Source organism: Akebia trifoliata, chromosome 14 (assembly GCF_017979445.1).
Source record: "Akebia trifoliata isolate Shusen 1 chromosome 14, ASM1797944v1, whole genome shotgun sequence".
NCBI lineage: Eukaryota > Viridiplantae > Streptophyta > Magnoliopsida > Ranunculales > Lardizabalaceae > Akebia > Akebia trifoliata.
In genome coordinates this window covers 5,479,561-5,501,843 of record NC_141388.1, presented here as the reverse complement: position 1 = coordinate 5,501,843, position 22,283 = coordinate 5,479,561, and the positions used below count along the sequence as shown (strand labels likewise).

Genomic DNA, 22,283 nt, shown 5'->3' with positions numbered 1-22,283 from the left:
TTAAGATATATCAAATATAATAATTATTAATGACCAATAAAATTGACTATTTGTGTTTTTATAGGTATACTAAAAGTTAAATCTCAAACCCAAGGGGTTAGCTCAATGGCAATTTCGGACCAATAATCGATTAATGCCCCTAGGTCGTGAGTTTGATACTTAATATGAGCATTAATTCGTCAGAGGCCACCTCGCGAGGTCACACCCTCACTTACCGTGTGTGTGTGATTTGAGGGTGTTGCATGTGTCCTGAAACTAATCGTTGGACAAGACTATGGTCTATGGACTTGGCAAAGCCCAGATACGGCCTGGTGTGTTGTCTAGAGGGATACCTGATTATTAGCAAAATAAAGGTTCGATCGTCTTATTGGTGGGTCTATTTTACAAGGCATTTTTAAGGAGAGGACATCAAACTCTATGTCAAAAGAAAATGGCACACTCAGTAACATTTGATGATGTGTTTGTTAGTTCCTGCACACTAAACAGAAGTTTGATGTGAGGTAAATTAATTTGGTTGGTGAATGATAAATTCAATAGATAAGATTTAATAATGAAAAATAACAGATTTAATAACTATTAGTCACTAAGAAAGTTAAATGTCCATGTGCAAATCCACCAAATCCCTTATAGGTTAGTGGACCTAATTGAGTGCATGATTTTAAATATCAACCGTGATCAAGATGACTTGTCCGATAAGTGGTGTCATCCACCAACTAAATGGATAGACAAATTAAACATATTGGACGAGATTTAAAATCACAGTTCATTTGTTTCATTGTTGAATGAGAAAAACTCATCCAAGACAACTCAAAATGAGTTTTAAAACCACGATTAGTTTCTCACAAAGGATATTACAAGAAAAGAAAAAAAAAACTTTTCAAAGAAAATAACAAATTCAAGTGTACAATGACGTCATTGTTTTCGTCGGGAAATCAATGCGATGAGCCTCCATCAAACTCTCATTAATAGTGTTTTAAAACCACAGACCAAACTAGTGGTCCAATCCAACTAGATTTGTAATAAAATTGATGAATCTTTCAACGAAAATAAAATCGATATTTTTATTTATTTTTAATTAATTATATAATCAGACCAACCACTTGAACCAAGGTCTGACATGGCTGGACCATGTTAGACAAGATTTTGGTCGAGTCACCGGTTTGGTTTTCGTAAATCATATAAAAAAAATTTATTGATAGTTTATATTAATTTCTATACCTATAAAGAAAAAAGGGTAGAAACACGACAAAATTCGTCCAATTGACCTGTTTTATCCGTTCTCTCAAAATTCTCTATTTCTCTCCAATTTTCTTTATCCTTCATTTGCTTCACCTGCCTGCTTCATCCTCTCTCAAATGGTTGACATCAATTGTATCTCGATTAAATCGATTATCATGTCGATTAAAGAAAAAAAAGTAGAAACTCGACAAAATTCATCTGATCGACTTGTTTCATCCGCTCTTTCAAAAAATTTCATTTCTCTCGAAATTTTATAAGTTTCACAAAAATACAATTACTACGAGTTTCTAATATGGTTTGACACATTTTAAATTTCACTAGAATAAATTTCAGATCAATACAAGAAATTTAAATTATTGGTAGCTTCATGTTAATCTCATATAAACTTATTTTAAACAAAACAGTACTCTCAATCCAATAGTCTTGATCGATTTAGTAAATTATTATAATATATTTATTTGATAAATCATATATTTGAATGTGCAATCATATTACAAATGATTACATCCGAATATATCAAATTATTTTGATATATAAGACCAGCGATCTATCTTACATCCTAAGTGTGCATAGCAATTTATATCCAAATATAAAAACAACTCAAATAATAATAACTTCAAAAAAAAATTTATCTATAATAAATATTAAATTAAGTTAATCAAATTATTTTAACAAATAAACTCAAGTATGAAAGCATTTGAATAGGATCACCTAATCAAATTATAGTCAACGGCCAACATGCATGGCAGGTGCGCGTTTTTTTTCCTTCTTTGGCGGCGCATTACCATTTACAGTGTAGTCCACTGTTGGGTGTATTATATATATAAGCTCTTCTGTTACGCAGAAATTGAGAGAAGAAGGGAAAAAAAAAAAACCATAGGAAGATCAAAGAGAGTTTCAGCAACAAAATACAATTATTAGATGAAGTGCTTCGCTTTCTCTCGGAAGAAAAGCTTCTCTTCTTCAACAAAAGTAATAATTAACAACATCAAAGAAGGTAAAAATAACGAAATCTACTTCTTCTTCTTTTTCGGATAATTAACGAGTGAGATTTTGAGCAATTTTGGAATGTTGATCTGTGAATTTTGAACTGTTAGTAGTTTGTTGAATTGAAGTAAGCTGTCGATGAATGAAACTAGGTTCGCAAACATTGCCAACTGTTCACGTATACTCTTACGAGGAATTGAAAATTGCGACAAAAGGGTTTCGATCATCGAATAAGATTGGAGAAGGTGGTTTTGGATCTGTCTACAAGGTATAATTTGATCATCAATTTCATGTTTTGATCTCATATTTAGGTTTGAAGGAATACTTTTACTTATAATTTGAGTCTATTATCTGAGTAATTTTTACATGATTAAACAAGAGAACTTTTATTGCCACGCCAACTTTTACTAAGAGCAACGCAAGATGTGAGCCAATTATTTGGTGATTTCATATGAATTGGGGTGCTCTTAGCAAAATTTGCTGTGTCAATAGAATCTCTCTTAAACAATTATACAAAATAATTACGGAAACAGGTTTTATATTTTGCCTAAATTATTGAACCAGTCATATTTTTTTTTTAACATTAAGGAGATTATCTGATTGAAAATTTAATGAATTTAACTTTGAATAATGATGTTCTGACTCCCCTCTATGACATACTCTCCTGACGTGGCATCTGCTAGAACCATAGATTTTTTCCTTGGGATACACAATTGTACATATTTATGAGGATGTGCAATTGTTTATCCTGAGGAAAAATCTATGGTTCTAGCACATGCCATGTCAAGAGAGTATGGGGGAGTACGTCAGAGGGGGAGTCAGAAAATCACAACTCTTTAATTATTATTGTTTTTTTTGGGATAAATTATGAATGTGACCTCAACTATATATAAAAATAAATAATTATGAAATTTGGGTATATGGCCATTTTTTAAATGTCAAATATATATATATATATTGCTAGTTCAAAAAAATTTAAAAATACTTAACCAAACACCCAAATACTTAAGTACCATGACACACTTTGACTTGAAAAATAAAAATCAACTTAGTTTGAACATTTTCCATCATGAGCTTTTTAATCTATGCATGTGGTCCATGATAAAATATGCTTTAAATCGAAGTATAAAAAATCACCAATCAGGCTGAGTTCAAATGTGTGCATCAGTCATTCATATGGTCGATAGGCCAAAAGAGTGTTGTATGGGCATATTAAGGGTGTGGGATCACAAGGTCGCGTTTGTGCAACATTTGGTGATGCCTTTTTAATTTTTCACCCATCAAAACTACTTTTCAGAGTCAAAAACATGTTTCATGGACACTTGAATTTTGATTCCTAAAAAAGCTAAAAGCCAAAAAGAAGCCAAGTTCGTTTGGCTTCTTGCTTTTATAGAAAGTCGAATGGAACAGAACTTATAGAACTTTCAGTCAAAAAATTCTCAATTTTTTGGTTAATGATGAAATGCCTCGGATTGATTTTAGGGTTATCTTTCTTGTTTTGTCTTCACTGTTCACTCATCTATAAATTGCTTTTTTCGTCGGTATCATCACCAAATGTAGATAACTTGTGGAAGCACTTCTAGACCTCAAAAAGTACTTTTTAAACACCGTCACAAAAAAAATCAATGTTGTAATAGTAATTCTTATGTAAGGGATTTTATAGAAACACTTCAGTTAAAAGCTGCATTGCACCAAATTGGGCCAGAGTAATCCGCCAATGTGTGGATGTTTCACTCATTAGCATCTGCTTGAGATATATAGGGACAACTCCAAGATGGAACTGTTGTAGCTGTAAAAGTGCTTTCGGTCGAATCAAGGCAAGGAGACAGGGAGTTTATGGCTGAGATAACAGCAATGTCGAATGTCAGACATGAGAATCTTGTTAAGTTGCATGGAGGATGTGTTGATGGAACCAATAGAATTCTTGTTTATGATTATGTCGAAAATAACAGCCTTGCACAAACCTTATTAGGTAATTTTTCTCATTTGCTTAATAACGATAGAATCTTTTATCTCGATCTCTTCGTGATAAAAAAATACTGATGTGATTTCGAAGTCTCCTTCTCTTGGATGGTAGGTGGGGAGCACAACAGGATCAAGTTTAGTTGGAAAGTGCGACTTGAGATCTGCCTAGGAATCGCTCGAGGTCTTACCCATCTTCATGAAGAGGTTAAACCACGTGTTGTTCATAGGGATATCAAAGCTAGCAATGTACTTCTAGATTGGAATTTCACTCCAAAAGTTTCGGATTCAACTTACTTCTTCAATCTAACATAACTTGGTAGTCTTTTTAACAGAAATATTATTCTCTATCAGCCTCAAATTCTTTGTATCACTTCTATAAGAATCATGATTGCAATATCAATTGTTTGGTGAAGATATACAAGAAGTATTTTTTGGAGTGTAAAAGCACTTCCAAAAGCCACAAGGGTTTGGGTGAAAAACAGCTTATACATGCTTAATTGTGTTTTTATTGACCATACTGTCCCTTAAACAAGAGTAAGAGTTAATAGTAGAAATATGCAGGGGTATCTTAGCCATTAACAAAACAATTTTAGGACATTTTTATCTAAAAATTGTGTAAGTTATGTTCCATCCAATTCTCGCAAAAGCCAAAAATGGATTTGAACTGTAAACAGCATCGAGTTTTATCCCACGTTGGCTTTTGGCTTCTACGGGAATCCAAATGGTGAGTACCAAACAATGTTTTGGGACCTAAAAGCAGCTAAAATCTTATCTCCAAGCTAAGTCATTTACCACAATTTTGAAAGAATATCAACCAAACTCATTACTAAATAGGTCATGTTTTCAGAAATCTTTTCAAAATACAATCTTCATGAAGTTGCTAACACTGTTTTAATTTGTGATGTGGAAGAGGCTACCTAGCTCCAGAATATGCAATTAGCGGTCGTTTAACGCGAAAATCTGATATCTACAGTTTCGGAGTACTACTTCTAGAAATTCTAAGCGGACGTTTTGTTGTTGACTTCGACTTAGAACTTGGGGAGCATTACCTTGTGGAGAAGGTAATTTTATTTTTATTTTTTATTTTTTTTATATAAATGAATCTGACCGTTTAAGGCTAAAGTTTTAAGGGCGATATGGACATACCACTCCACGTTTTGGTGAATATTTGATATACCCCTATGTGTACAACTATGGACATGGTCTTTATCCTCTGTCTTCTCTAATAAATTAATCAAAAATGACTTAAATGCACTTGTCTTCAACCTTTGGTTAAAAATCCTTAATTTTTCTTCCTAAACAGAGTTATCTTCAAATTCTTCAACCTTTATGATTAGTTTTTTAATCTATTTGACCACATCTTCAATCCAATGTTCAACCTTACCTTATCCTATGTTGAAAATACTTGATTTTCTAATCAAAATTATGATGTCTTCTACTTTTTAAAAAATCACAAAAAAATAATGGTTGAAGATTGGCTGGTTTTGAAAAGAAAAATCAAATGGTTTTACCTAAAGGTTGAAGGCGGGATCATATAGATCATTTTTTCTTAATTAATTTATAAGAGAAGACCAAGGTCAAGGGAGCATGTCATCAGTTTGAAAACATATAGGTATGTCTATAGTTCTTTAATCCAAGTTTATTACACAGAAAATGGTAGCAAATTAGTAATGTGGAGATATGAACTTGTACCATTGTGAATGTAGGCATGGGAGATGTACAAGGCTGGTGATCTATTGCAGTTGATGGACCCAACATTAAAAGGTGAGTTTCCAGATGAGGTAGCCGTCCGATTCCTGAAGGTGGGCCTACTTTGCGTGCAAGAGACTCCAAGCCTCAGACCACAGATGTCGAAGGTTGTGAAGATGATGATGATGTCAGATGAGATCGATGACATGGAAATCACAAAGCCTGGACTCATCAATGATTTGATGAATGTGAAGATAGCCTCTAGACAAAACACCCAAACGCACAACTCTTCACTCTACAGTTTTTATAAAAACGTCGTTGCACTGTAACAGCTTGTCTTCACTGTTGTGGTTCCATTCATGGCCAATAAGACATTGCCATCTGTACATTGCATATAGGGACCCACATCACTTCGATAGAATCATGTTTCTGACTTTAGATGATTGATGGGAGGAGTTTGATTTTGATTCTCCAAGCTATAAAAAAATCGTGGTATTCACACCTGATGACTTGGATTCTTTTTGTCTAATCGAATCTTAGGCACCATACAAATTATGTGGTATATTTTGTTAAAATATATTATGAAGGTATTTTGGGATGTTGATCGAAATCCTTGAGATACATTTCTGAAGTTCGATATTCGTTTTTTTTTTTTTTTTTAATTCATAAAATTCCCTAAATAAGGGATCAACGATGTCAATTAATCATAAATTATGATAATATTTTTACCCTTCACCCTCTTAATTTTATTTTCTTTGAAATTCAAATCCAAAGAACAAGATAGGATTTTTTATGTAGTCAAGGATTATGGGTTTTGGTAAGATCCAAAATCATCATTCGTATATTCCCTGAAATTTTTCATAATTTTTTTTATGTAACTTTCTCAACTTCATCAGAATTAACGGAAACCCTACAGAATAATTACTAAATCTGAACTTTGTTACAATGATCACAATGGTGGAAGGAGAAACCTTAATATTTATACAAAACCATGAGGGTGGGTATATAAGAGAACATTTCAGAATCTGGCCACATGAAACCTACTCATATTCACCATTTTTTTTTTTTTTTTCACGATAGTTGATCATGATCACAAGTCGCAACAAACCATCCTTAAATCACCTATGTCAATGGTAAGAGTGGCCCAGAAGCCCAGCTCACTTGATAACATGGTTTTAAAACTCGTTTTGACATCTTGTCCATCAACAAGACCAAGTCATCTCGTACAAGTTTTCCGATTTATTGGAGTCATCTCGTTCAATAATGACTCGATGAGACAATGAATTGACTTAAATCAGCGACTTTTGAGATGCTTTCGCAGTTTGAGAGGATTTATCCATCCATATCATTGGTGGCTGATACCGCAACAAATCGGACGAGTCGTATCTGTCTCAAACGAGATTTAAAACTATGCTTCACAATGAACATTGGCTTGTGCAAGGTAATCAAGCCTGATTCTTTTTCAAGCTGGGTTGGTGCATACCAATTTATTAAGAGGTTCAAGATTCAGCTTTAGGTAACGAACATTCACAATTCATATATAAACAATGTTTGTTGAATGGGTTGAGATCCATTGACTCCTCAGAATGACTCACGAAAAAAACACATGATCCCAACACTTTAAACACAAAATCCAATTGTTGAGATTTAAGAGTATCTTGATAACACAAATCTCGGAGACACTTATCCCGAGGATAAATCTCAACCATTGTGTTTTTGCATTTAAAAGGTTGGGATCATGTGTTGAATAGGGTTGGGGTAGATACATTATGGACTTGATTAATTGCCATTGGATTAGCTTTCGATCCAAGATCAACTGAAGACCCAAGTCTAAATCCAGTCCATTGACATTATTAATTGATGGGGCCAACTTGACCACTAGATCAAAATATAAAACATGGGATAGAGATGGGTCAAAGTCAAATAGTAGCCTGAAATGACAGCATATCCCATCCAATGGTTGAGGAATGATGGATCGATTTGGCCTCTCGAGGGAAGAATATGTCAGTGAAGTTAACTGTATAGTGTGGGTGGAAATTTTGAAAAACTTTCATTGAAGAGTATTTAATAAGAAGTTATGTTTAGGATCTGCACAGTAATGTCTGCTTATTTGCTGGCAAGGCCAAGGCCCGCATAACAAATAACAATCAAAATTCACTAAATCACTAAATGCAAATGCAAGTGCAGAAACCCATTTAGTACAAACACAGGCGAATCACGAGTTCGCAACTCAAATCTCTACCTGCCTTTCCACATTTACTAAGAATTTCGGATGACAACTAACAAATCTGTAAGATAAAAAGTCAGGATATGAACATGGGCACAGTTCTAAAAGCCAGTATGGAAAAACGCCATAACCAACAAACCTCCATGTGACTCACGTCTTAGTTCTTGAATGCATAGTATGAGAAGAGAAAGCACCAAAGATAAACCAGGACACATTCTTTGCCCGCACCAAAACAGAAAATCTGCCACTAACTTGTGGGAATCATTTTGCACCCTCAGCCAATGCCACTTGAGTTACTGTTTTTTCCCCATGTATGCTCTACCTCTAACTTGTTTCACCCCAAAATCAAGACCAACTATGTCAAACTTCTAGCTTGCCAACTGTACAAAATGTCTCTGGAATCACAACTGTTATTGATCATGTTGACTTTTTTTGCTCTCAGATTCTTCTTTCTGGTAGCTGTTACGCATGCATCGACATACATATTGAGGGATAGGCCCTTCTTCACTGACCCAGGGATGCTTGGCAACAGCATCCAAGGTCATCCTCTGTTTCGGATCTGTAAGATACAATATTTCGAGGATTATAATTTTAAGAAATAAACAGTGAAGAGTGATGCAGATTGGTGAGAAAATTATTAGCTCCAAGATTACAAAGCATAGTGGATTTCAAGAAGAGATGTTACTGGCCTTTGCAGAGAAGCCCTTCTAATAAGTCCTTCATATGTGGGTTGATACCCTCGGGGATGGATAAAGGGTCATTTACAATCTGGAGAAGATCAAAGTAAATTACTAAACCTATTAATAAACCAAACTTAATAAAGAAATGTAGAAAAACCAAATGGAACACCTTGTCATATGTATCCTGTAATGTATCTCCAAGAAATGGATATTGACCCAGAACCATATAGTACAAAGTAACACCCAGAGCCCATGTGTCTGCAGCTTTACCATGGTAGGTTAGACCTGTTCATCCATATAAAATTGGGAGTAAATATCATGGTCACCCTTCTCGGATGTCCTTTATGAATTTTCTAGAGCTTTATGCCAGATAGATCCCTTACCTAAACAGCACTCGGGTGCAGTGAAAACAGGAGTCCCAGGAGACCGTCGAAGTTCATCATTATCATCCTAACGATAAGAGACAATTGTGAGATTAAAAAAAATAGCCAAGGACTACCACCAAGGCATCAACCCATTCATTCCCAAAGACAATCAAAACAAGCTATCCATAAATTTTGAGTAAAATTAGTTTACTTAAGACTTAAGAGCAAATCTAGGAACCATATTGTACTCATGAGCTTTGGATGTAAGTCGGGATGAGGCTTATGTTCAGTGGGGCTGGTAAGATGGGAAAATATAAATTTTCAGTTTGTGTTGTCTAAATTTCATTTCTGATGGACATCACTTCATGGTGAAGTGAAGCTTAAAAATTCTGAAAAAATTGTGATTTAAGGCTCAGAGAATACAATTTGGGGTATATAAAAAAATAAATAAAAAAATTCATTTCATGTAGTAATCTCTAAAAATACTTATCATTCAACCCACCCAAACACTTGAGTTAGGAATTACAGTAAAACACCGTCACCAACTTCAGTTGGGAATATTATCTGTTTATTTGTTTATTTATTTTGATAGACAAACAATTAAGATGAGAATTGAACCCACGTATGCGGAATTACCACTCATGGACTTTACCAACTCTAGTAGGTAAAATTTTATAGAGGACCAGACCACTTAAACATCATTCAAGATAAAGTACCGTTACCATGACTAAGATGTAACACCTTGACTGATATAGCCTCTTTTCTAGACATTAATAGAAAATATTTTGAGCATTGTCTCACAGCTTCAAAAGCTTTGAATAATTAAGCAAACTTTGTAAATCATGCATGTAGCCAAGTCTTGAGGCATAAAATGAATAAATGCAAAAGGTAATGCAAGGTGCTACTTTTTTCCTTTCTGCCCATCTCTCGTAATTAACAACTCACTAGTAAGACCATGTCCAACCACAAATTTACAACACTGATTCAAACTTAATTGTTGGCTGCTACACACTTGTGCATCACACCATATTTGCTGATTGTTTCAAGGAAATATACTTCAAGATGGGCGAACAAATTAAAGGGAAAATAAGCTTGTGAAATAAATGAAAGGCCAAAAACCATAAGGTGTTTAAAAATATATTATGTTCTTACACTTCAGGCATTCATGTGAGGATCCAAACTATAAGCGAAGTACCAGCATTACCTCAAAGACCTGGCTAACACTGAAATCTCCAATCTTCACAGTACCAGTGCTTGTAACCAAAAGGTTATCAGGCTTAATGTCCCCATGCACGATATTCTGTTGATTGAAGGAGAAAAGGTTACAATTTAACAATAATAACAAGCTCAAATATGGATTGAGGGTTTTACTGCATATGAGAGGAAAGGGAAGAATGTAAAAGTCAGGCAAATCAAAGTAAAGATAAATAACCGCTCAAGGGAAACTACCATTTTGTGTAAAACCAACTACTGACCCCCTTCATTGGGCATGTATCCAAATGGTTCTTTAAGTAATGTTTGCATTCTCAATGCAGCCAACGTAACAGATAAATAAAAGAATATCTCATTCCAGGTTATGTTTAAGCGACGAAAAGTATGCCTCATTTTTCACGTGTTTGCAAACTGGTTTGTCCTTCACCCACAACTTTCATGTTTACATATTCATGCTGTTTTCAGGTGTTCCTAGCTTGGTTTGGACATGTCAATTGCTGTCAATTTCACATATGGCTATATGATACATTAGTATTATCACCAAATATACAAGACCTTAACCAGTGCCTGGTAATACATTGCAAATACCAAATTGCTCATACATCCTCCCTAATAACTGTTGCATACATACAACAAACAACCATAAAAATTACAGCATGAGAAGCTTATGAAAGAATGATGCACTACACAAGCTCGGCAGATTGTCTACTCTATCTACAGTTTACATGGATTCCCTGTGATGGAATGCAATACATACAAACCATATAGATATGAACCAAATTTGGGTAAACCATGGCTACAAAAGTGTAGTCAAAGCTTTGCATAGGTGCCTCACCTAGTCAAGACCCGTAGAGCATGAAACATGGCTCAACCAGACCTAACGTAAACTCAATTTTAGACTTCAGTTAAAATTGAAGTTAATTTGGCATTGTTAAAATTTCAATGTGGTGATAAGATGTATTTTATGTATCTACTTGCTTAATTTTGGTTAGATGTTTTAATTCTCTATAGAGATAAAACTTGACCCTCTTCTCTCTACAATGCTCTCCCCCCTCTTCTTCACTGAGAAGGCAAGCAAGGTAGAAGCTGAGAGCTTTCTCCTTCTTATGAGATCGTGAATGTGGTCATTGCCATTCTTTTCTTCTTGCTAGGACAACTTTTGCTCATTCGTTACTGCCTTGTGTGTTAACATGAACTACTCTTCTTCCATGTGCATGGCTAGGGAAAAGATGGGCAGCTGGGTTTCATATTAAGTATCGTGTCCAATCATTCAATGTCTTATCTTTTTAGAATACATTATTTCAATAAAACTATCCTACCTTCATGAGAAGGATGGTTCAGTAAGGATGGTTTGAAATTGTTAAATGAGATACGATTCAGTTTTGATAGATAGGATGATTCTGTAAATCTCCAGTCCAGATATGGCCTGATACTTGGTGCAACCAATGAAAAAGGATTCAACAAGCACTAGTAAAGCTTAGTTTCTATACCATGAAGTGTTAGGATTTAGAAAACTATACAGAATCTGCATTTGACACAAAAGATCAAAGTAATTCATTAATCATGCAAAAAGCTACAAGAATTATTACATTATCATATGATAATTTCTGGCCAATTGAAGCTGTAAGTTTTGGTACATACATACTTCATATGTACATGTCGTAGCTTCTACCTACATCTGAAGCAACATTTTAAAAAGTACGCCTCATGCATCTGAGGCATGAGCTACAATGTGAGGCACATAGGTACGCTTCATGGCTTAAGCCTCTAACTGTGAACAATAATTGGGCCAACTGAACATTAAGTTCTTCCCTCACCCCCAAACCCCGAAAAAATAGTATAAAAAATGACTGAAAAGAATTAGGTCATCAGCCAATTTTAACTATCACAAAAAAAAAAACATATATATATATATATATATATGATGTGTTAAGAAAATGTGCGCTGATGACATCCCGAAAACAGTTGAGTGATCAGTGCATTAATGGTTGGAAATAGCAGAAAAGAATATCTGCTGGCCGACATGCAAAAAAAATCTACATATTCAGACATCTATAAATTATACATCCAACGCTAGTTCTGCATAAAATCCATTGATTTCTGAAAAGGAAATGGTATTGTATCAAAGAAAAAACGTTAAAGATGTGAAGCATAAGTTGATAAGATTAAATGTTCCTTCCAGATATTAACCAATGCTCCAGGTAAATATTGTGTGTGAATGATGAGGTGGAAGAATAGCTATGAGGGTAACAAAAAGCACTGTAACAAACGAAAATGTAAGACAGAAAAAAAAAACGAAAGGTAATATCAACTTCATACATGAGCATGAAGATACATGAGCCCAGCAACTATATCCCGCAGATAGTTTCTAGCAATAATTTCCCCCAAGCCACCAGGTGGGCGAGAAACCTCACAGATCCACTTGCCTTCTACGTATTCAAGAACTGATAAGCAAAAGAAATATTTTACAATCAGCCAAAGCATAGAGCCAGCCAATTGAAGTAAGATTTTAAAATCTCGATTCAAGAGTGATCAAGCACTGAAAATTGAAGTTATAAGAAGCCTATAGTAAAGAAGTGTCATTGAATACCCATGTAGAAATGATCTGCGTTGGGGTCATCAATCACCTCAACAAGATTAACTATATTTGGGTGGTCCAACATTTTCATGATTGAAACCTGCAAGGAAAAAAAGAAAGTAGATAACTTTTCACATGGTGCATGAAACTATATTTAAGATGAAAGTTTTTTTAGTAAGGGTTTCATTAACAGAAGGAACAAAGCACATACAGTGAAGGTTGGTGAAGGAGACAGACCTAAAGCTTAGGCACTTCTGGCCAAGATATACTAGAGGACCAACGAAGGCCAGTAGATACCAAAACACGGAACCAAACAAACAAACAAGAAAAACTTCTTTTTTATAATTAGAACAAGAAAAACTTATAATTAGCACCCCCTAACAATGATCCCCATTTTAAAAATGTAGTATCATAAGCATCATGCACTTTGGTAACTTCCCACTACTTATTTCTACACCCATATTTCCTTTGAATCATGTTCCTCAGTGACCCTCTCAGTTCCTCTTTTAAGTTCCAGACAGTCTAGCCCCGAACTTCACAGGTTACACATGGTTACAAAATCAATCAAATTAAATCAAGTCTTGTGCCCACCCCCCTCACATAAACATGAGAGGTCCTCTCAACTGACAGCAACCACTCAGAACATTATGCAATAGTGTAGAAGAGAAAAAAGACTAGACTCGAGTCAGAGCATTCACCCAACCCTTTCATGTAGAAACATCCACATAGAATATATCAAAACACAACTAAGACACGGGAAAGTAACTGCATATGATGTTTTAATAAATAGTAAACAACATATTCATAAATAAATAAAAGAAAAAATAAAGCAAACAACATATGGACGAGCACAAACCTCCTGAAGAACATCAGTCATAGCCGTTTCTGAAGGTGCTACTCGCAGCTTTAATAAATGAGACTTGCGAAAAGACTGCAATGAAACTAATGCTCATAAAAATCCTTGAAGGCATTAAGTAAAGAAAACTATTTTTGATTCATGCATCTAAGTGTACAACTATAACTGAACATAACCAATATGTGCCACAAAGATGTTCTAAATAATATGAATATAACAACTAACCAACTCGAAGAGACAAATAGAAAATATCTGTAGACTCCAATGTCCATGCAAAGTATTTTATTGCACAAACTACTAATCTTGAATATAGACAAAAAGAACTGTGGTTAAAAGGATTTCCTGGTCAATAAGATATTTACATGAAAACAAAGAAAACTCTATACCTTTTAAACATTCATGTTCAACCTCCCACTCTAATCTTAGGTCACACTATTCCCTAAGAAACAAACTAAAATAATTAATTATCTTTTTCATTGAATAAGTATACTTTAACTTTATTATCCTCTGGGCAGAGGTACTGAAACCACATTACAAATAAAAAACACTATAGACATTCTAAGAAAGAAAACAACTAGACAAATGAATTGACCTCCGAACCAGTCCTCAAACTTTGCTTTTGTGAGGGTCAAGGAAGAACACAAACAACACTAGTATCCTTACACAGAATGCATGCCTATACATTCAGTGAAAAAAGCTACCTTAATCGCGTACCGCTTTCCATCCTTTATGCTTCTGTATAGAACCTGTTAATTTCCAAGGAATGTCACAAGTTTTGTTCCTTTAAGAAAGGTGAGCTCATTTAATGTGAATAAGATGATGCTCACCACTTTTCCATAGCTTCCAGAACCAATCTTAAACTCACGGACATACTCGTTGACCATTTTATTTCCATTTTCATCCTGGTTATACATTCAAAAATGAATATTTAATGATGTGTAAGAAAAAAAATTACAAAGAAAAAAAGTCAAGAAACTGTCACATTTGGGATCTCTGTTCTTCTTCAGTAAGTTAAACAGGCAGTAGCAGCAGAAGGTCAAGAAATCAATATAGCTTACATTTCAGTTCAGCCAAGCTGTCAAAGAAATTATCCATCTTTAATGCGTAGGATCAGATCTCATTAATGTTCATCATGCTGATACAACTATATGAGTATTAAAAGCTTACATGCTCTTTGAGAAGACAATAACTTAGTAGGAGTTTATCCCTAAGGTGTTACATATAGGAAGAAGAAGGAAGAAGACACTATCTCACATTTCACAAAGATGGCAGCATGAACACCAAAAATAGAAAATCTAAATAAGGACAAAAGGTAAATTGGCATGTCATCAAGTATCAATAGCCTGCTAATGGGAGGGGTGGCTGTGTACTGCAGATATACATGCCTAAAAAGATATAAACATAAACCTGCTTTCATATAACAGCATCTAAGGAGAGGATTCTTTGGAAATTGAATGCCTTTGCCGTCTGCTAGGGTATCTTGAAGGAAAGGAATAGCTAAGCTTTTGAGGGGATTGGACAACGCTCCTAGAGGTTATTATTTCAATTTTAGGGTATGTGTATTTTTTCGGCTAAAGGTTTCGAGGAGTTTAGGGGTGTCTTCTTTGAAGACTTTATTTAGGTAGGAGGATATTTGTAGAAATGGTGAGTAATTTTAATGATTTAGCTTTTTATCTGACAGGCATTCTTTTGTAGCTGTTCTTTTCTTTTAAACAACAAATTTACACTTACCAAAATTAAGATACATATAACAGCATTTAAGGGTAAGCATGAATTCATATGATAAGGGGATGAAAAATCCTAGATGGGTTGAGATACATAAAACAGCGTTTAAGGGTAAGCACGAATTCACATGATAAGGTGATGAAAAAGCCTAGATGGAATATGCAACCTGTTTCTTTAATTATCTTACCAAGAACATTTTGAAAGTTCATTAGCTTTTCCATCCAATTAACAAATTGCTTTCATAGATTTCTCAATCCATATAATTTGAAATGCACTAATGTAAGCCAACCAAAAGTAAACTAACTAGATATGTACTCAATTTTTCCTTAGCAACAAGTCTAAGTGCACCACATTTCTTACCTCCGTACGAATAAGATGACGAGTTTCTTTGATGGGAACTTCTCTGCATATCATTCCATTTTGAGCTCTACGCAAGAGAATCTCTTCTAAACATTTTGAGCGGCTGTGCAACACACCATCTTTTCCATATAGGATATCGGTAGCTTCACCATTATATGAAACACCATCCACATCTTCTAGATTATCATTCCACAAAAAGTTTTGCGAAGACCAACTTCCAAAGAAAGAAGCTGGCTCCAATGATCTTTTGGGTTTCGTTGAGAATCCAAAGCAACTACAACACCCCATTTCTTTCAATCTTGATATGGAATTACTCTTATGAGACATAAGGAACTTCAACAATGCCACGATATAATTATGCTTGAAGTAATACAAGAATACAACAAATCCTTGGTCCTGGAGAATGCAATAGTTATTCCAAATTAATGCATTAAGAAGTTCAAAACATCACCTACGAAAAATCTATCTATATATACATGAGAATTAGAAATTCACTATTGAGATTAGTTGGGCTCCAAATTAGTACATTACGAACTTTGAACATCACCTAAGAAAAATCAATTTTATTCCAACATATATATATGGGCCCCAAGCCCATTCTTGGCACCTTACTCGTAAGGAAGCCTCAATAAGAGCGCATGGCACAACCAATTGATCTACTCCATGCAGGTGAAAATGATCTCAAAAAGATGATAAATTGGTGTTGTGTGTGTACATGTGTGTAGGTCCAAGGAGTTCAAGAAAGTTGACATCTAAAGTTTTTTGGATGATTTTAACAGCGAGGAGAGAGGAAGAGAGGTTTGACAACTAAAGTTAAACAAGGTCATATTGCCACATGCAAAAGAGTCGAGACTGATTTTGTGAAAGAATTATCTTCATAGTGAGATATTACTAAGGCTACAATTTAAGTAATCTCAACCCCACCGGCGGTCAGGTTAGGATTGGAATTTTCTGAGCCTAGCTCTAAAAAGGAACCAGACTTGATTTCGAGCGGATTTAGGCTGGCCCATCAGACTGCTTAGCATTCATACATACACGGGATATATATATAGGGGATGCTAAGGTCCAAGACCTCACCGGGACATTAGCATTCTCCACCATATTCACTTTCCAATAATACCTTACTCATTTTGTCTTTTAGTGAAAAAGAAATGGGTATGTTGGTCTTTAACACAATAAATGTTAAAGGCATTTTAGTCTTTGAATTTAACTGCCTTATTTGCAATAAATGCTTTGGCAATCAATGATAACATAATAATGTATTTATTAAGGGCATAATAAATGCATTTATCATGTAAAAGACTAATATACCCTTGTCTTTTATACCAAAAGATAAAATGGGCAAGGGGTATTATTGGAAAGTGAATGGGGTGGAAATGGAGAATATTAACATCTCCATGAGGACTTGGATGTTAGCATTCCCGAGCTGACCAACACAAAAAAAAAAGTCAGGTTTCAATTCGTCAAAGAAGGCATCATGTTGGGCTCCAACTAGGTATCCTGAGCTTGGGTTGCTCACTTTGAAACTTGGGTTTGGCATCCAACCCTACCCAATCCACATGAGTTTCAGTCCTAGAGATCAACCTCACCAAAATCAGCCCCTTAGAAATTTCTAACTTATCAAACAGGGAACTCAAATTAACATGGATGGTCTTGGAAGGATCATGTGTGATTTTAGAAGGTCTATATACACATGAAGGAAAGAAGAGCACGTGACGATTTTCTCTCTTCATTAAACAGACTTGGGATTGGAGTGATCTACAAACATCCTGTACTGTCAAGCCAAGGCCAGCAAATGATAAAGAAGATTATCATGCAAAGGAATTCATTCATAGAGCTGATTTGTATTGTTTCATACACCTATATCTTGTATTCTTTCCATTTAGTTACACCTTCTCTTCTAAGGCCAGATTTGTGTTCATGTACCTATCTAGTTCTTTTATCTCACTCATTACAGAACAAAAATAACAATAACAAAACAACTAAGGCTACTACTTCAAAAAAGAAAAGTTCCTTTGATCCCCGATTAATTAAGCTAGATTCCAATTCAACCAAAATAACAAAAACTATAAATACCTGCTATGGAGAAGAAGGGAAACAACTTCAAGCCCAAAGTTGAAAAGCTACTCCGATGGATCATAGACACGACAGATCACCGCGGGTCGATGAAATTGATGGCGTTGCAGTTTGGCACTAATATATCTTTAAAAAATAAAGCTCTAAGTTTATACCAATTTATCGCAGGACGAGGGACCACCACCAACACTACCTTCAAATCTTCAACAATAGGTTGGCAAAAGTATTAAATTAAACCTAAAAATTTGTTGAATTTTTTAAAACGGACAAAATCATATAGGTTTTTCTGACGACATCAAGCACAAGCAAATACAACAAAAAATAAATAAATAAATAAACAACGTCTTTATCCACGTTTCATAATATTATACGTAAAATATCTGAAAACCTACCTCTATTCGAAGTAAGGAAGAAGAATTGTCAACAACAGACGTCATTTCCAATTTCGAAACCCTAGCTTCCAGATCAAGTCAAGAGAATGCGATTCAGAGTCAAGATTGGAAATCGAATTACTGAAACCCTAGCCCATATTCACGAGATGTACTTGCAGATAAAGTGTTTCAGAAAGAATAAATTTCAAAACTCAAGTTCTGATTGCAAGGGCGGGAATCAGGCTAATAGACGAACTCCATTTAGATCATTAGAGAATTGGCGCGAGAATTTTTTTTATTTATTTTTTACTATCTTCGATTTCAAGAGCGAGAATCTCGATCAGGAAATTAGCGAAAAACACGACAGCTTCATAGATTGAACGGATCCTCGAACAAAGCATGCAGAAATCAACTTGATCAACCAGAAAATTAAAATAATTACAAAAGGCAGAGATGAAATCGACTCGATTTCGTCATTTTTTTGAAAAAGTACGCAACTAAAATGATTCGAACGAACATGAAACTTGGACCGTTAGATTAGAACCTGAGAGTTTCTGGGTTTTTTAAGAGAGAATCCATGAATTGGAGGGGATAAATTAGAAGAATAAGAAGCAACGAAAGCGACTGAGAAAAATAAATCAAAGGTGTATGGACAAATTGGGAAAAAGGAGACCAGGCGTGAGGAAGAAGGGATATTGACGACAAAGGACAAACAAAACAACTCGCGACTCGCGAGTTCGATTTGGGTCCCACGTTGAGTAGTGATTTGCTGTTAAGAAAATAGGGGTATTAAGCTGTTAAGCCAACATAAAACGGCCACGTGCCCATTGTAAAAGGAGTCGTGCTAGAGTGACCTCTGATGTGATGGTGTGTGCATGTCCGTAATGCATTTTACTCATATCTCGGAGAAAACACATTTACGGGCATGCACACCACAACGTCAAGAATAATGATTGTAGATACGTGATTTCGTCATTACGATGACCACAATGCCATATTTCGATTGATTTGGACTTTTGAGGTCCGTTGGTAATTTTTATTGAAAAATCTGTATTTTTTTATCTTTTCGAGTATGGACCCGTTCAAATTGGGATGTCTACAATGATGAATGAACGTAAATTTTGGACACACGACTTATATGGCAAGAGCACAAAATCACTGAAGTTTTTCATGTGTATCTCAAAGAAAAAAAAAATCTATGATTTTGTGTCCTTGGCACATCAGCCGTGTACCCAAAAGCACGAGCATTCATGGTGATTCTAACAAAAAACAGCTGTCGAGGTCATAGAAAAATTCATGGAATAAAAGGAATGATGCCGAGTGAATATGAAGCCACGTGTCAAAAGATAACTACGAATCACATCAAATAAGGAAATAAATCTTTGATGAAGTATGTTCCAAATCAAAGGAAAGAACTTTGGATTTACAATGATTGACAGGGTTTTTTATTTTATTATTACAAATAATTAAATATATTTCCACAAGAAGACAAGGGCATGTGATTTTGCAAATTTAGAGATGTTACTCTACTAAAATTAGTTTTAACTTGATCGTTGGAGAGTATTTTTTGTAGGGTGGTCAAAGAATTCACAAAAAGAACATCAATGGAAGTAGGCTTTTTACGGTTTGATTTTTTTTTTTAGGTTTGAGTTTTTTGTCAACAAGTTCCTATTGACACAAATAATCTTAATTTTTTTTATTTATGTAAGCTCATACTCTACGAATATTGCTCTTGTATCATAAAATCCTCATTAAAACTTTCATAGATGTAAAGAAGAATAAGAATAATGAAATAGATAAAGAGGGAGAATAAGAAAAAATAAAAGAGACAAAAAGAAGATGAGATGAAGAAAAGAAGGTACGGCCTATTTAAAAAAAAAAGAAGAAGAAAGAGAAGGTGATGATGGTTGGTCTGTTTGCTAATAGAAGAGCCATAGGTAGATTTACAATGGGGCACTAGGCCCAAAAAAAAATTACAAGAATTTATATGCTACGATAACTATTAACAATAACAAAAATCAAAATCTGCTATTATCGCGCCCACAATAATTTTTAAAACTTGTATGGGTCTTAACTGCCCCCATGTAGACAAAATCCTGGTTCCGCCCCCAAGAGGAACTGTGAGATGTATTCATCAAAGGTTTATAACTTATGAAGGTGTACGAAGAATAGAGGTACACTTATGCCAAATGATAGGTGTAGCAAGAACTACTATAAGCATTTTTTTTAGTCGATTCTTTCCTCCCAATCCATCTTTTTGTCTTCGAGATTTGAATGGTGTTTATCTCTAGACCTCCAATTTTAGAGGAGATGCGTAACATAATTTTTTTTGCACATTTGTTGATATTAGATTTACCCTCACTACAAAATGCAAAATTAGGTTACTTCTTTATTGATTGTCAACATCTTCTTTTGTTGATGAACTAGAGTTTGTCTGTCCCTACGGTACAAACATCATCTTTAGGATTAAGAGGGTAAAAAAAAAAAAAATAATAAAACTGGAGGGATATTATTGAAAAAGGAGGAGAAGAAGAACGATAATAAAATTGGAAAATGGAAGAAGAGGAAAAATAACACAGTTGATTGTATTCTTAAAAGGAAGAGGAAGTGAAAACGCTAAAAGTCTTCCTAGAGATACTTTCTTTATGGGATATAAAGATTGAGACAAGTGAGTGAACCCACCATTGTGTTTTATTGTATAAATTAATGAACAGTAAAGTTTTGATTAAAAGGAGCAACTGCAAGGAGGTGTAATGCAAGCATGCTGAAAGCTACAATGCTTTACAGCGGTAAGGGACTTCAAGGGAAGGTCTTGCCATGGAGCTTATTTGACAGCTATGGGTTGTAACTATCCCATTAGTCATACCAAGGTGTTGGTTGATTCTGGAAAATTGAATGATCAGGAAATGGTCATGGGATTCTTCTCCGAGGTGTGTCACCATCAGAATTTGAAGGAATGGGGATGTTTGGTGGGTGTGGAAATGGGAATGCATCTAGCCACTCAAACAGTTTTTACTCGAGTCATTTAGGAGCGTTTCGGTGCCTTGTTGTGGAGCTGGGTGACACTGCATTTGTCAAAGGAGACACTGCACTACTACACTCTCTAAATGCCCATATAACCAGACATGGTCGACAAAACCTGTTATTGAGTTCATGTGGGATTCATTTCTTTAGTTCAAAATTCAAATAATCTTGAAACTCTGGTTTATCTTAAAAAAGAAACTTGAGTGTTGGGCAATGGGCATGGCATCAAGATAAGTTGAGACTCTAGAGGTTCGATATGGTCTGAAGGTTTCAAATGACTAACACAATGTTGAATATTTTTCCTTCTCTAGAGCTGCATAAGGGACTGAAGAATGCATACATAGTAAAACATGGTTGATCCAATATTTTCTATTAAGGGAAACAATAAAACAGCATTGCTAAACATTGTCATTCTCACTGAATTTTTGAAATTTGAGAGACAAGAAACTTCAATTGGCATGCAAGTTTCAAGACTTTATTCTTGTTATTATATTAAATATTTTATGTTAGATGGGATGAGCATAACCCAGTATGATTCTTTTTCAGTTAGTAGATCACTTGCTGAATGAGTTTAATTCTTTTCAATCAGATTTGGAATGTTCCAGCAAATGTAATAATGTCGAGCAAAACTTTCCTTGGAACACCTACCCACACTATTGGGAGACTAGGTATGTTGTTGAAAATCATCTCAACTATCAAATAAAATTCATGTTGTTGTCATTTTTTTCATATAGTGCAGAGAGATTTATTTCATATAAAATTATCATATTGTGATTCAGAAAACCATACCTCTTAAGTACTTTTCTGCAGTGCTCAAGGATAAAAAAAAATGGAGATTAGCACACATATGAAGGTCAGAAGAGTTCTAATAATCTAAAAAACACATTAACACTTGCATTGGGTGTTGACATCAGTCTAATTCGATTATT

The 22,283-nt window shown here is 34.8% G+C and overlaps 1 protein-coding gene and 1 pseudogene across 3 annotated transcripts; one reads left to right on the top strand and one right to left on the bottom strand.

Annotated features, from left to right (window-relative positions):
- Nucleotides 1-2,086: 2,086 nt before the first annotated feature.
- Nucleotides 2,087-6,478, top strand: LOC147385771 (putative serine/threonine-protein kinase; annotated as a pseudogene). Its single transcript, XR_015171867.1, has 7 exons — nucleotides 2,087-2,236; nucleotides 2,379-2,494; nucleotides 3,988-4,198; nucleotides 4,304-4,598; nucleotides 4,866-4,931; nucleotides 5,102-5,252; nucleotides 5,898-6,478. The product of XR_015171867.1 is annotated as a putative serine/threonine-protein kinase (transcript).
- Nucleotides 6,479-7,907: 1,429 nt separating this feature from the next.
- LOC147385770 (serine/threonine-protein kinase GRIK1-like) lies at nucleotides 7,908-18,997 on the bottom strand. Of its 2 annotated transcripts, XM_086423333.1 has the most exons (13): nucleotides 18,352-18,993; nucleotides 17,960-18,160; nucleotides 15,884-16,279; nucleotides 14,626-14,700; nucleotides 14,500-14,544; nucleotides 13,799-13,873; nucleotides 12,955-13,042; nucleotides 12,684-12,808; nucleotides 10,357-10,452; nucleotides 9,171-9,237; nucleotides 8,957-9,072; nucleotides 8,797-8,875; nucleotides 7,908-8,666 (listed from the first exon to the last, which is right to left on the bottom strand). In XM_086423333.1, the coding sequence occupies exons 3-13, from the start codon at nucleotides 16,208-16,210 to the stop codon at nucleotides 8,518-8,520; spliced, it is 1,242 nt and encodes a 413-aa protein (XP_086279459.1). In that variant the 5' UTR covers nucleotides 16,211-16,279; nucleotides 17,960-18,160; nucleotides 18,352-18,993; the 3' UTR covers nucleotides 7,908-8,517. The 2 variants fall into 2 exon arrangements, with proteins under 2 accessions (XP_086279459.1, XP_086279458.1); XM_086423332.1 differs by having other exon boundaries at nucleotides 8,797-9,072; nucleotides 18,352-18,997.
- Between the last annotated feature and the right edge of the window lie 3,286 nt (nucleotides 18,998-22,283).